At 31.7% G+C, this 15,440-nt stretch overlaps 1 protein-coding gene across 1 annotated transcript; it reads left to right on the top strand.

Moving 5' to 3' along the window:
• Window positions 1–11,950: 11,950 nt before the first annotated feature.
• On the top strand, window positions 11,951–12,882 carry LOC129302559 (transcription factor MYB114-like). The gene is made up of 3 exons (XM_054941495.1): window positions 11,951–12,071; window positions 12,190–12,319; window positions 12,420–12,882. The coding sequence occupies exons 1-3, from the start codon at window positions 11,951–11,953 to the stop codon at window positions 12,880–12,882; spliced, it is 714 nt and encodes a 237-aa protein (XP_054797470.1).
• Window positions 12,883–15,440: the final 2,558 nt, after the last annotated feature.

Raw genomic sequence — 15,440 nt, 5'->3', positions numbered from 1 at the left:
AGCATTTCCTACGGAGAGCTTTCGGCAATGCCCTGGCTACAATGGAATCCCTCTATAAGAGAAAATGAGATGCTGACCCTTTATGCCCGATCTGTCATCAATATCCTGAATCCATTGAACATCTCTTGTTACTATGTGATTGGGTTGGGAAAGTATGGTGTGGTTGCTATCTTTCTATTACTATAAATGCTGCAGAGGTCACATCTATTGATCGTTGGTGTTGTTACTTCCTCTTCTGCGATGATTTAACTGATGACTATAGTAAACTGTACATAGCTAACATGTGCTGGAATATTTGGAAAATGAGGCCAGCCCCAATATTTGCTGGTGCTGTCATTGACCCTTTGTTGTTATATCTCACATGAATGCTGCCACTAATGAATTTTGGGTTGCAAACTCTGCTGACAAGCTTAGCCCCTTGATTCATGAAAAGATTCCACGCCTTTGGTCTCCTCCTTCGTTAGGAATGATCAAAGTCAACTGTGATGGCTCTTATTTAAGCACCTCGGGCAAAGCTGGAATTAGTACTGTTTGGAGAGGTGCTAACGACTCTTTTATTAAAGGATGGTGCGAACAAGTTAATGCTACAGCGGGGTTTATGACTGAATTGCTTGCCTGCCAAAAAGTGATTTCTGTAATGAACAACTCTCAATACCAGCCTCTCTCTTAGAGACTGATTGTCAAGATTTATACGTAGCTCTAACTGCTAAAAAGGGAGATCACTGCAATTAGACTTGTCAAAGCTTATTTACTGAGCTACTGGCATCTGTTCAGTCCTTTTCCTCTCTTCACTTTTCTCTTGTCAAAGCGGTCAGGGAACTTTGCTGCAGACTATCTTGCAGCCTCTACATCAAAAGGGGTGGAATCACCTGGCTGGATTTTAGAACCTCCACCTCCTCTATCTGCCATTATCTCTAAGGACTCAACATCTTTCAGAAGCTCTTTGCAGCCAGGCGCTGTTACTGGACATGATCGTGAGGGAATCGGCTAGCTTGATTTACTTTATTTGTCTTTTTGTACGCCTTTGCCGCTAGGTTTATGGCTTAACTCTATTATGCTTTCCTTCCATTGATGAATATTTTCCCTCTTTCGGTCAGAGAATAAAAAAACACGTTTCCAATGATGCATTGATTTACTGAGACGGTTTACAGAAATTGCAATGCCGGCAAAATTGTCTTGCCACACACCCATGTCCATATTTACGGGGATGGGCAGATGCTCTACTCTGTTCTAGCCTTCGAGGCTCCTAGCCCTAATTGTCTTTGTATATGTCCCGAAAACCTAAAGGTCAAATAGAAAATAAAATAATTCCAACTATATATTGTTTCTCTCAATTATAAATTGCAGATTGTTACACATGACATTTTTTAAAAAATTATATATTAAAAAATATAAAATATTTTTAATATTTTAATGTATAATTGTTATGTTTTTTTAGTTTTTTAATAAAAAATACTTTATATTTATTTTAGAGTAAAATGCTCTATTAATTATAAATGAATATGAAAAGATGATGTTAGTTTAAAAATAAATAATTATTTATTAAAGGATAAAATTCATTAAAAAATACTTTACTTTTTTAACGAAAAAAGTATGATAAAAAAGTAATTATTTGGTCCATGTAATTTTAACTTAATATAATTTAGTCTTTAAATTTTAATTCAATGCAATTCACTTCCTAACTTCCTATAATTTTAACCATTTAAAACATTAACTATTAAATTTTAATAATAATTTTATTTTTTAAAATGTAACAACTGAACATTTTAAATAGATAAAATTATAAAGATTGAATTATAAAAATTAAAATTTATAGATTAAGTTTTAACATGATCAAAACTATAAAGAGGCACTAGTAAAAATTTAGGGACCAGCCTTTAACTGAGTTAATTAACTATTAAGTTACAGGTGGCTTGTTAAAAAAGAAAAATGTCTTACTTTGAATAGGGCAGTCCCTTCGGAGACATCTGGCAAATGTAGTATTACGATTTGGACATCTATAAATATACGATTAGTAGATCCACAACAATCGCTAAATGAATTATTAAGTTAGGTTTTCCCAATATCAAGTTTTAGTACATCCATAAATATCAAGTTTTTCAGACCAGGGTTGCCCCAAGCACTATAAGAATATATCAGCCTTTTTACGCATTTTTTAGTTTTTTATAATATCGTTGTTTGTAGTGGTAATTTGTCTCCTCCTCTTTGTTGGTGTCTTGCTATTTTTTTGCTTTGTCTCTTGTCTGTCGTGTTGCGTCGTCTGTAGCATGTTTTTTAATTAAAAAATCATTTATTTATTTTTTTTTAGAAAAATACTTTTGAGAAACTTGAAGATACTTGTCTAAAAGTTGAGGAAAAAATTCTGACAATAAGGAGAGGCCATTAAATAACTTTTTTGGGAAAATAATTAGATAGGTTAAATAATAGAGAATATTGATGGAATATAAAAATACATAAAAAATATCACAAAAGTTGAAAATCACGCATATAATAAAATAGTTTTTGAAAGATGAATTGAGTAGTTTTTATGATTGTTCCCATCTACCTTACGTTCAAAATTTAACATGAATAGCGAAAAGCATCCCTTTCGTTGCCAAAGAAATTAACCATCAATTAAGACATTTGACAAAGATGTTTCTAGAAACAGCTACGCGTAACGGCATATCAAATTTCTAACACCACATGTTGTTAGGTGATCCAAAACAATGTTACGTTATCATAAATGAGCTTTGATCGAGCGTCAAATTTGATTCATTCATGTTAAAATTAGGAGATCCAAATATAATATTATTTTATTTTTCTATTTTCAATATTTTTTATTTTAATATAAATAAAGAAACTAAGATTATAAGGACAAATTTCTAAGCTGTGTTATCGTAAAAAAAAATTTTTACTTTTGGCCAACAATTAAAACCTAAAAGAATTATTTAAAAATATAAATTTTAAATTTTAAAACTTGAAGCATCGATCCAGATTCGAAATTGTGATGATGGTGAGAACCTAGACTGGACCTACTTTGGTGTGATGTCAAGAAAAAAGCCAACACCAGGCACTGATTTCCTTAATTGTTGTAATAAAATTTGAAGAAATATAGGAAGGTAATGTCACTCACACAATCACATCCTTCACTATTCAATCGTACATTCCTTCACGATCAGACACAAAGACGACTTGGGCAATTATATATTCGATGCCATAAATCAAAGGCAATTGCAACAGAGAAAGACATCATAGATCTGAGCTGTTAGATAGTGGATTTAATTATTTAGATTTAATATTTTTTTAAAAATACAAATTAATCTATATTATTAAAATTTAATCTAAATGGTTTAAATTTATAAAGAAAGGATAATAAAAAGAAATTGCAGTGGAAAGAAACCAAGTGCAAAACGGAAGAAGTCGTCGTTGGTTTAATCAGAATTAGGTTGCACATCTTGTCCATTTAATTAGTGATTAAATTTGTTGACACAAATCACATAGTACAGCCAAGCTTAATGGATCAAGAGATCATGCTTGGTTTTTTTTCAACGAGTACTGGATATTATTGCAAAAAGCAAAAGATGCAAAGCACAGGTGAAAACACCGAAGTCTATGCACAAGGAAAGAGACAGAGCAAAGAAACAAATAAATAACAGGAAAACAGAAAAATCAGCCTTTATCATCACTTCATTGAGCAGTGGATGAGCTATGGTCACTGCAGATGAACAAGAGCTCTTCACATCCTCAACTAGAATAAGAGATAAAGAAAGTGACGATATATTCACCCATTTTATCGGGTTCGTATTCTTATAAGCAGTGGCAACAAGAGATTTTGCTACAAGATTACCTCCTCATGATGAACAAGGGAAATAAAAAAACCTAACATTGGATGCTAGGAGATCCATAATATCTTCAATGATATCTTTGCACATCCAATCACTCGGATTCTTGATCCAAAAATACAGATAAAAATTTACTCTTGACCGTTTGAATTGGAAAAAGTTTTGCATTTTTAATCTAAGTTTTTAAATTGTAACTTTGTGTTTGCATGACTACTTGATATACGTAACATGTCATATATGAATATAATTCAATTAATTAAAAGATTTGAATGTTTATAATGTACGATAAATATAAAATAGACACAAAAGGAAAGTTTTATTGATAAAGCGTAACTCATCCTATATACAATGGGAAAGGTTGAAATCCAATTATTGATAGAATAAAATAATAATTCAACCTTAAACTATATATCTAGAAGTGTCTAAGATTTTAAATTCTTTTTTTTTTGCAATATTTTTACCTATCTTTTGAAAATAGTATAATGTAGTTTTTATCATTAATAAAAGTTAACTTTAATTGTTAGTTAACCCTAAAATGACAAAAAATTACCTAAAAAATTACAAAAAATGACTAAGAAAATTTTCTCAATCCTTTTCTATACTTTTTTATCCTTTTTCTCTAATTTTGTTTAACTTTTTTTTATTATTTTCTGATCAATTAATGATTAAAATTAACTTTTATTAATAGCGAGAGCTACATCCTATTGTTTTAAAATTCAAAAGAAATATTACACAAAAAAAAATTTAGTGTTTCAGACGCCTTTGAACTTATTGTTCAGAGGTCTTTGGTAAAAAAAAAAATTATTGTTTACATATCAAATTGCCTAATAACCCTTATTAATATGATCATTTATTCTTCTATTTTACTAAAATTATTCTTCTATTTTACTAAAATTATATTGACTTCCTTTCTGTTTTTAAAACTTACATTTGGGTTCAATTCTTAACACTGTTAAGAATATTTTGTTAAAAATTTTAAAATAATTAAATTTATAATTTATAATAATGTTGAAAATTTAAAAATTATTAATTTTTATTTATAATCTAATTGTCTACACTCTATCAAATTTAAAGGACTGTAAAGTACAAAAATATTTAAATCAATAATTTAAATATAATGTATTAAAATTATAAAAATAACCATAAATTATATCAACTAATTTAGCTCTTATTAAATCCATAGTTATAAATTTTTTCTACATACATGTCTAAAATACAATTTTGGCCAGCTTATATATTTAAATCTTAAAAATGAAAAAATAAATAACTTTTCATGAAAAATTAAAATATAAATTAAAAGGGTCAAAAATATCTATTAACTTTTTTTTGGGTAACTTGAGAATGACATTCTAACATCTATGTTTAAATAGGGATATTTTGTCTAACATATGCTACTTCACGATTAATTAACACTTTGGTAGATTGAAGTGAAATATTAAGAGTAGAAGGAAAGTATGTATTTTATAACTATTAATTTTATAGGAGAGATTTGAATATGTTTCAAAAATAGAAAATATGTATATGTGATTAAGATAAAACAGAGGAGATGTCATTGTATTTTACTCCATACTTTATACTCCATACTTTATACATACTATCATAAATGCTCTTTGAGGCATTACTATGGTGCTGCTGAACTGCAAGATGACTTATTTGTGCAAACTAGGACTTCTCTAATTATCGATAAGGTTATTTATGTAAATATCCTTTGAAATTTTTCAACATTTATCTTTAATTCTTGTTGAGTAAACTCAGATTTTGCATGATATGTTCATAATGCAAGTCGACTGACATGCAATGATTAACAATATATATTTTGATATGGATAATTTACAGGTAAGAAGAAGAAAAATGTATCACGGTTGTTTATGGAAAAAAAATCTTACATTTGATGCTTTTGTATATATGTGATGATCAGGATTTCAACTTTTGACTTTTACTCATCCCACCTACTTCTTATCATATAAACCAATGGCGAAGCTATGTGTATGTGAAGGGGCAAATGCACCTCCTCACATGAAAAAAATTATATAGATAGTATTTAAAAATTACAATCTTTCACCTTTAACTTTATAATTTTGAATCCTCTAAACTTAATAAAAATATTTGGGTTCAAAAACTTCTCAAATAAATAATATTTTAACTCATGTTTCATAAATTTAAACAAAAATTTTTTATATTCATTAGACATATTATTAAAAAAAATGAATCAAGAGTTATTTATTTTACAATAAAATCCAAGCACAATAAATTAAAGTCATCTTTTTAGGTAATAGTTTTCTTTTATCTTTTCATAAATTAAACTCTATATCAACTTTCTCAACATTTTTTTTCCCAAACAAATCTTCAATATATTTTTTCCAAATAAAAATATGTATAACTTTACTTGTGGTATTATATTTTTTGTCTAATATAATTATTTCTTAAAATTATTATAATAATTTTTTGGAATATTAATTTTTAAATTGAATTATCTTGTACTCTTTGACTTTGGATTCTAGCTCCACAATTGATATAAAGTATAAACAAGTATACCAGGTGGCTTACTTGTTTCTATTTTTTTTTCGATAGAAGAAAAAGCACAAAGGGTATTAGGCTCTTAAATTAGCAGCTAACAGCTCATAAATACACTTAGGGGGATTCATGAAGAAGACAGCTCTCGTAGCGAGATTAAGGGCTTCTTTGGCAAGCTTGTCAGCAACAGCATTAGCATCACAACCACACCATAACAATCTCACCCTCTAGTCCCTCTGCATCAAACTTCGAATCTTAGATATAAGGTCGCGATTTGAGTGATAGATCATGGTTTCCTCCTTGAGTGCTATAATCACCTCCATGCAGTTTATCTCAACATCAATCTCCCTCCATTGTAAGTCCCAAGCTCTCTTGAGATCCTGCATCACCCCTCACAATTCCACATGAAGATTGCTCGCCTAAGTGATATGATACAAAAAGCCTCCCATCGTCTTTTCGGCGTGGTCTCTTGCTATATCTCCATACCCGGCCACTACACCACCTCTCCCATATGCCCCATTGACATTGATCTTGATAGTCTCTATCTCTGGAGTTCTCCATCTTCCTTGGCTTTGCACCCTTCCTTCTGCCATGAGATCTAGACTAGACTACCTCACCATCACTTGTACTTAAGCACGAGTCGCATGCACTCTAATAGCTATTTTTTTTAAAGACTTTAACATTTCTGTTAATCCATAACTGTCTACATAACATGGCGAACCAAACATCTCACCTAACTCCCTTGACTATATGTCGTTAAGAAAGATTCCAATCTAACCAATCAGCATGGTCATTGAATTTACAAAATGTTGCCTCTTTCTCAGGATGCACCAATTGTTCCTAACATGCCATTGCTATTGGGCAATCTCATAAAACATGTAGTATGTTCTCATGGTAATGAGGACAGAGGGAACAAGATGCACTACACTAAATACCTCTAGATGCTTAAAAAGAATTAGTCATAAGCCTTCCTCTAGCATAAAGCCAAAGAAAAGTCTTATTACATTGGGGTTATAAGAGCCTTCCACACCTTCCTCTATAAATGTTTTTGTAACTCATTAGTGCTATTACAAAGCCTATTGTAAGGCAACTTTGTTGTAAACTCTCTATTATTCGACCACCTCCATTTGGGTATATCCTCATCCCTAGTGCTTGAGATCCTATTTACATCAATTATGTTTCTGGGCAAATACTCGATGAACTTAGCTATTATCCACCCACCTAACGATGTCAAATACTTGTCCATCGTGTCGTTACTAATTTTCTCCAGAACATTCACTCACCACATATTGTAACAATAGCTCATGATGAGGGAGCCAACAATCACACCAAAACCTCACCATAAAACCATTACCCACCTACCAAGATACACTGGATATAACCTCATTCCATGTTTCATTAATACCCCTCCAAACACTAGATCCGCATTTACGAATCTCCACTTTGGGAATAATGTCATTTTCACATTTGTACTTTTCACACATAAGCTTCACCCATAATGCATCTCAACAGTGAATTAGTCCCTAGCCAAATTTCATTACAAATGCCTTATTTTGACGACTAGCTATTTGCAGTCCAAACCCTCCATTCTCCTTCCTTTGACACACATCACCCTAAGACACTAAATGCATCTTCTGGTGTGAATCCATACTTCCCCATAAAAACTTCCTACACTTCTTATCAATCTCTTCATAGTGTGTTTTAGTAATGGAGTAGATTGCATTGTATACACTAGAAATGCTACCACCACAGAAGAAGCTACCTTGTGTTTAGCTGCCGTAGATAAAGTATTCACATTCCATAAAGTAAATCAGCTATCCATCTTATTCAAGATGTGTTGATACATATGATTTGACACTCTTATAATGTAAAGGTACCCCTAAATACTTCCCAATGTCATTTGTAGTTGTAAACTTTAAGAAGCTACTAACTGCAGTTGCGTATGCTCTTCAGACATTTTGAGAGAAAAAAATTCTAGACTTAGCACTATTAAATTTCTCTCTTGAACTACAACAAAAATATCCAGAAAAGCCTTTAATAAGCTTACTTGCTCCATACTAGCCTTAGCAAAAAGCAATAAATCATCTGCAAAGAAGAGATAGGATATTGCTAACCCATTTCTTTTTTATTTAAACGGAAACCAATTCCCTAAATCAACTTCATTTTATATCATGTGCCCTAATTTCTCCATAACTAAATCAAAAAGATATGATGAGAGAGGGTCACCTTTTCTCACCCCTTTTGACGGAGTGAATTTATCACCTTGTTCGCATTCCACATCACCTAAATAGTAGCCGTCGATAAACACTTGTACACCAAATCGATAAAGATCAAAGGAATGTTGAGCTCTTCCAAGCACTTAGTCACAAAATCCCACCTGACTATATCATAAGCTTTCTCAATATCTATCTTCAAAGCCATAAACCCCTTCTCCTTTTTGCTTGCAAAAGGAATGGATAATTTCATATGCAACAATTATATTATCAATGTTTTGTCTACCAGGAACAAAATTGCACTGATTAGGCACAACAACTTTAAGCATGAGACGTTTAAGTCTAATTGCTAGTACATTCATGGTTATCTTGTATACCACATTGCAAAGACTAATAGGTCGAAAGTGCTTCATAGTTTTTGGAACATCTACCTTTGGTATTAAAATGATGTTTGTCTCATTGATATGCCTCACTAGCTTAGGATTGTGGAAGATTTGTTGGACTAATTGAACAATAGAATCCCCCACAACCTCCCACTGACTTTGAAAGCACAAGGGGTTTAGCCTGTCTAGGCCTGAGGCTTTAAAGGGCTCTATCACAAACGTTGCACCTTTGACTTAGGAGCTAGTTATTTCTTATCCTATCGACTCAATGATGTCCTCCTCAACTGTTAGGAAGCAACCACCAAACACAATATCATTAGAGGGGGCTAGTTCTGTAGCATATAGTTGTTTGTAGAACTCGATCCTCATTTTCTTTAAGAGCTTACTGTCATAAATCCATTCTCCATCCCTACCCTTTAGAGCTTCTATATGTTTCCACTTCTTATGACATTATGTCACTGTGTGAAAATATCTCATATTCTTATCCCCGTGAGCATACTAATTACATCTTGACTATTGCAACCACATAATCTCTTCTTGCACTAAAATTGTCTCCAACTTGATCTAGAGATTAGCACATTCTTTTTCTAACATCTTAGTGTTCGTACTCACACTTAATTGTCGATTAATGCCTTCCAATTTCCTCAATAATGGTGCTTTTTGCCTATTAATGTCCCTAAACTCATATTTATTCCAATTTGAAACAATAGTAGCGAATCTTTTCACATTTTCTTCCCAGCCATACGATGAGCTCGAAGAGCTTTCTACCACCAATCTGAACCCCTCATGTGTAACCCATGGTGTGAAAAATTGGAATCCCTTCTCCTTCTTAATCCACTAAGCTTCCTTACATAACTTTAGAAAAATGGAGTAGTGGTCTGATTTGAGCCTTGGTAAATGTATAACAAAAGCTATAGGGAAGTATTCAAACCACCTCGCGTTAACAAGTACTCAATCAATTCTACTACGTGACCTACCGTTACTCCACATATACTCAGGACCTTAAAATCCCAAATCAATCACCCCAAATTCATCCACCCATTGCTTGAAATAACAATCAACTCTAGATTGAGTAGTTGGCAAGGACATATGATCCTTCTCATTCAACGTGGCATTGAAGTCTCCACCAATACACCATTTCCGTACCCATGAGCTTCTATATCACGTAAGGTTGCCATAAAGATTGGCGTTGGACATAATTCGAGTGATCATAAACAATCGTTAGATCCCATTCCTCCCTCAAACCAACATTAAAACTTTCATGAATTGAACATATAAATAACACACACAAAATAAATTATAAATATTAATTTAGACAATTGCAAATGGGAATCCAAGTGTAAATTGAGAGTTATATTTAGAATTTAAATAATTTATTTATCATTAAAACTTTTAAATTTATAACTATTTGAATTAATATTTATTAGTCATTGAACAAAAATTTTCAAGATGAATTCACTACTACAAAATATACATTTTATATCCCTCAATTTACATCACTTTTTATAAAAGTGACATAAAAATACAGACGATGGTAATTTTATAAATAAGTGTTAAATATATAAAACTATCCACGTCCCTTCACATTGCTTTTTTTAAAAAGGGGACATAAATTATAGAAAATAAAATATTTTAAATAATTAATTTTTTAACATTTTTCACATTTTTTTAAAGCGACGTGGTAATTATCACATCACTTTTTTAAAAAAGGAACATAAATTGTAGAAAATAAAATATTTTAAATTATTAAACTTTTAACATTTTTCACGTTCCTTTTTTTTTTAAAAGCGACGTGGTGATTTACCACATCGCTTTTTTTAAAAAGGAGCGTAAATTGTAGAAAATAATATATTTTAAATTATTAATTTTTGAATATTTTTTACGTTTCTTTTTTTAAAAAAAGGGATGCTACTTTTTAAAAAAGGGAAGTGGATTATAGAAAATAAAATATTTTAAATTATTAATTTTTGAACATTTTTCACATTCCTTTTTTAAAAAAAGCGACGTGAATTTCAGTCAGCTTTTTTAAATCAAATTGAGCTTTTTCCTCGCTTCATCATTTTGTATTTTTAAACCTAACTCCTCTCCCTCTTTCCTTTCGATGGCAATACATCTCTCCTCTCCTCCCCATTGCAGATCTCTCCTCTCCTCCACATAACAACTCTCTCTTCTCCTTCCCACTACATCGAGAACCACAACATCGAGATCTATAGTCGATAAACTGAATAGAAATCTAAGGCTAGCATTCAACGGTAAGCATTCGACAGATAACTCTCTCTTCTCCTCGTCTCCTCCTCTTTCCCCCATTCAACGGATAGTTTTGAGACGCACGGCCGAGATCCACAGCTCCTCCTCCTCTTTTCCTTAGGCGAGCAATATTTGGTTAGTGTCACTTTCACCCACAAGCTCTTTTTCTTTGTAGATATTTTTGACCTCTGTTTGAACATTTTCTATTATCTTTGGTTACTTCATCAATTTTGATATGATTTTATTTTTCTTTTATTTTATTTTTAGGTCTGTGAAATTTATAGCTAGCTGAAATGATGAAATGGTAATGACAAAGATTTAAATTTAAAGTATTTTAATATTTATTTTAGGAGAAACCACATACCTTTTTTTATTCTCAAGAAACCACATTCTTTTTTGTAAAAAAGGGATGTGGAAAACCACGTCCCTCATAAAAGTGACGTGAATAAGTTAATTTTTTATGTCGTCCAAATCTATGTCCTCAATGATAGGAATATAAAATGTCCTAAAAAAGAGACGTGAAAAGCTTTTTTTTTTATAGTAGTGATTATTGTGAATAATAATTCTCTCTTTGAGGACCTAGTGACTATCATTCTCCCAGTATATTATACATATACTCAGCACCTACGGTAGCTTGAACATCAAAAGTCAAGAGAGTACACATCTCACGAGTCACAACTAAATAGTTGATTAATTACTGAGGATAGGATAAGCTTATATACGCGTGTGAGAGAGAGATTTATGAGTACATTTAGTATAAGCTTTCAAATTAATGGAGAAGATCAAATCAGAGTTGAGGAAAGGTGCATGGACCCAAGAGGAAGACAATCTTCTCAGAACATGCGTTCGAAAGTATGGCGAGGGAAACTGGAATCTGATTCCTCAAAGAGCTGGTACACACACACACTCTCTATAATATGAGCAAGAACAACCTTAAAACACACACACACACACACAGAGCGAGAGCGCTTAAGATATAAATATGTTGTGCATTTTATTATATGATTGCAGGTTTGAAGAGATGCAGGAAGAGCTGCAGAATGAGATGGTTGAATTATCTGAAACCCAACATCAACCGAGGAAGCTTCACTGAAGACGAGGCTGATATGATTCGAAGGTTCCATAAACTTCTGGGCAACAGGCATGCGTGATGATCTTCGTCGTTCTCATGCAACTTATTAATTAATTAGACTCATCAAGAGCTCTTTTCTTTATGTTGATCAAACATTGTAAATATATAGATGGTCGATGATAGCTGGAAGGCTACCTGGAAGAACAGCGAACGACGTGAAGAACTTCTGGCACACCAAAATGCGCAAAGCAGCAGAAGAAAATCAGAGGAAGAAGAAAGCAGCGGAAGAGGTGAGCATCATCACGGAGGACACAGCGAAAGTAAAAGTACAGCAAGTAGTACAAGTCATAAAACCTCGGCCACATACTTTCTCTGAGAATTCGCCATGGTTGAGGAACAAGAGTTATGAGCTTGGTTCTGCAAGTGAAAGTGCTAGCAGCAGTAGTTTTGCAGCACAGCCAGGTCCTCCTGCTGCTGATTCTGGCAAGAGCGAGGCAGAAGAAGAGTGGTGGGAGAATTTACTGAAGAGTGCAGGAGGTGATGATGAGGGGCAAGAAGGTAATTTCATGGTGGACTTTTTTGACCAAGATTTCCTCAGAATGGAGGGTCTCCACCATTGGTGGAGTCACTAGTGAAATTCCAATAATTGCTGTGTGACCCTTCCGCTTCTGTAATGTCAGTATGTCACCCTTCACCGGGAGTTGCTGTAATTATAAATATAATTAATAGTTCACTCTAATTTAATAAGGATAAAACAAATTTTAGTACTATACATTTAATTTGGCTCGATTTTTTCAAATTTGTTTTCCATATATTCCGCCAACTTTTTAGTATAATGCAATATAGTAAAATATGTAGAATAAAAACTAGTCCATCAAGGCCAAATTGAGGTTGGGCTAAAATTAAGGGCATAACTTTGTTAGGCTTGGCGCAAATGCAAATACCTCCCTCCCTAATTTTTTTTTTTTCCAGAGAATATCTAAATGTTCAATCTTTCCTATGAATTTCTTAGTTCAATATTTCCTAAATCTTTCCTAGCTTAGGCTTTTAAAATATCAAATTTGACAAAAATGAAACATTTTAGAATGAAATTTGGGTTAATTATAGGATGTATGGGTCCCATGCCAATCATATGCTATTTTATTTGTTTAATTTTATGTGGGATCATGTGAACATTGTGCTGCAAAAACATCTAGCATGGTTCAAGATTTTTTTCATGCAGATCATTGGCTTCATGTGAATTATATATTGTGGGGTTGTTGCAAAATGTCGGTGTTTTTTTTTTCATTAAAAAAAAGCCTTTATGTGCTTCTCTATTAAGTATTTGACCTTCGTATATGCTCCTCTAGCAAAGTTTAAATCCCTACTTGATTTTAAATAAAAGGGAAAGATTTGGTAGTTAATTTTTTTTTCCCAACCTCACCCGTGGCCTCCTTAATTATAGCAAGAATTGTTAGCAAGTTTTTAATTTCTATTTAACACTTTATTATAATCATTGATTAATTTGTAAAATTGGAAGGTCATATAAATTTTTCTACAAGTTTAAATATCAACTACCATTCCACAATAAATAATAACAGTAGGATTAGTTACTCCCTCCATTCAGTATCACTACTTTTCATTAAAAAATAAAAGACATTATTAACCAAATTACATCTCCTAAATAAGTTAGTTAATTGTCTTTAAACTAGTATATTATATTCTTTTCATGTTTATTCTTAATTATTTAATAGGGTGTCTCACTTAAATGTGAAATGTTGAATGGTTTATTTTTTAAAATTATTTTTGAAAAAAAAAACTTATTAACTACACATTGAACAACTAAGAATGCCTATTATTTTTTAAACACAAACCTAAAAAAATATTTTATATTTTTTAATGGAAAGAGTATAAGGCATTTTTAATCAATCAATACCCTCAATTTTAGTTGTCTTTAAAATTGCACAATCTTTTCATATTTATACTTATTTAATATGATATCTAATAAAGTACATCCCTCTAATCCTTCTAGTCCTTATAAGTCTGGTCCCTATTTCTCTACTTATGTCTTTTTGTGCTCAGAAGCAATTTTAAAGCAAACAAAATCACATTTAAGATTCTACTTGGTTGGAGGAGATGGGAGGGAACCATCTCCTTTTTTCTCAACCCTCCCCTTGGAATTGGGAGATTTTGAGGAATTCTTCCCTAGCCATCCCCTCCCCTTCCTTTACATTTTCTTTTTTCCATTAAAATCTTCCATCCAATCAAACATAATGTTAGGGGTCTTACAAGATCACTTATGATGAAAATTCAAACAAAAGATAATGTTCATCATTTGTAATTTAAAATATATTGAATGGGCATCGTGAAGAAGAAGAAGAAATTGAGTAAAAATATAAAGTACAGAGGAGTAAATGTGAAGGATGGGTTTTCTTTTCCTGGCCATTAAGTTTTTTCTAAATAATTTAGTCAAGATTATTAAAAAAGACACAAAGCATCTATTGAATTTACATAATTTTACTATTGAAGAATTCTAATCTCACTTGAAAATCCACCTATTTTATTTTGCCACCAGAGGGCTAGCGGCAAATGATTGTCTCACAACTTCTTGATGTTTTTAACCCAAAAAAAAAAAAAGAAGAAGAAGATGTTGATGTTTGCTCCAAAAAAAAAAAAAACTTGTTGATGAAGGGCAATTATGTCTTTCCATTATATTTTAAATTATATCCAAGAACCATGCTTTTTATTTTATTTCTATAATTTCATATCCTTCCTTATAATGAGTAGTCTTATAAAATCACCAATGGCCTATTAACTTGGTGATATCAAAGCATCTTCAAAAAAAAATGATCACGATTCACGAGTTCAAATTAGGTAAGGTCCAAGTAACTAGTAGAATGTGTGTATTTTCTTTAATCCTGATTATAAAATAAAGTTAACTAATTTCATACTTTTAAGAATTGATGGTTAATTCTTTAAATCTATCAAAAAATATTGGCTTTCTAATTTCACCATTTACTGAATTAATAATCATATTAATAAATAGTAATAAAATATTGTATAGAAATTAAAAACATGCTAACAACGTGTAACAAATAAGGAGGGATAAAGGTAAAAAAATAATAATAATAATTACAGTATCTTTATCTTATAATTACAATCAAGCAGGATTTAAAAACTTTATCTTACAATCGTAAACTCTGAATATGTG

Source organism: Prosopis cineraria, unplaced genomic scaffold (assembly GCF_029017545.1).
Source record: "Prosopis cineraria cultivar Desert tree isolate PC_DT_omini unplaced genomic scaffold, ASM2901754v1 PC2, whole genome shotgun sequence".
In the NCBI taxonomy this organism is placed as follows: domain Eukaryota; kingdom Viridiplantae; phylum Streptophyta; class Magnoliopsida; order Fabales; family Fabaceae; genus Prosopis; species Prosopis cineraria.
This window is presented reverse-complemented; position numbering and strand designations above follow the sequence as displayed.

What these genes read in the sequence shown, in the direction of transcription:
- LOC129302559 (XM_054941495.1), top strand. Translation starts at nt 11,951, where the DNA reads ATGGAGAAGATCAAATCAGAGTTGAGGAAAGGTGCATGGACCCAAGAG. An exon ending in TCTGATTCCTCAAAGAGCTG is followed by an intron (nt 12,072 to 12,189) that starts GTACACACACAC and finishes ATATGATTGCAG; the next exon opens with GTTTGAAGAGATGCAGGAAG. An exon ending in CATAAACTTCTGGGCAACAG is followed by an intron (nt 12,320 to 12,419) that starts GCATGCGTGATG and finishes GTAAATATATAG; the next exon opens with ATGGTCGATGATAGCTGGAA.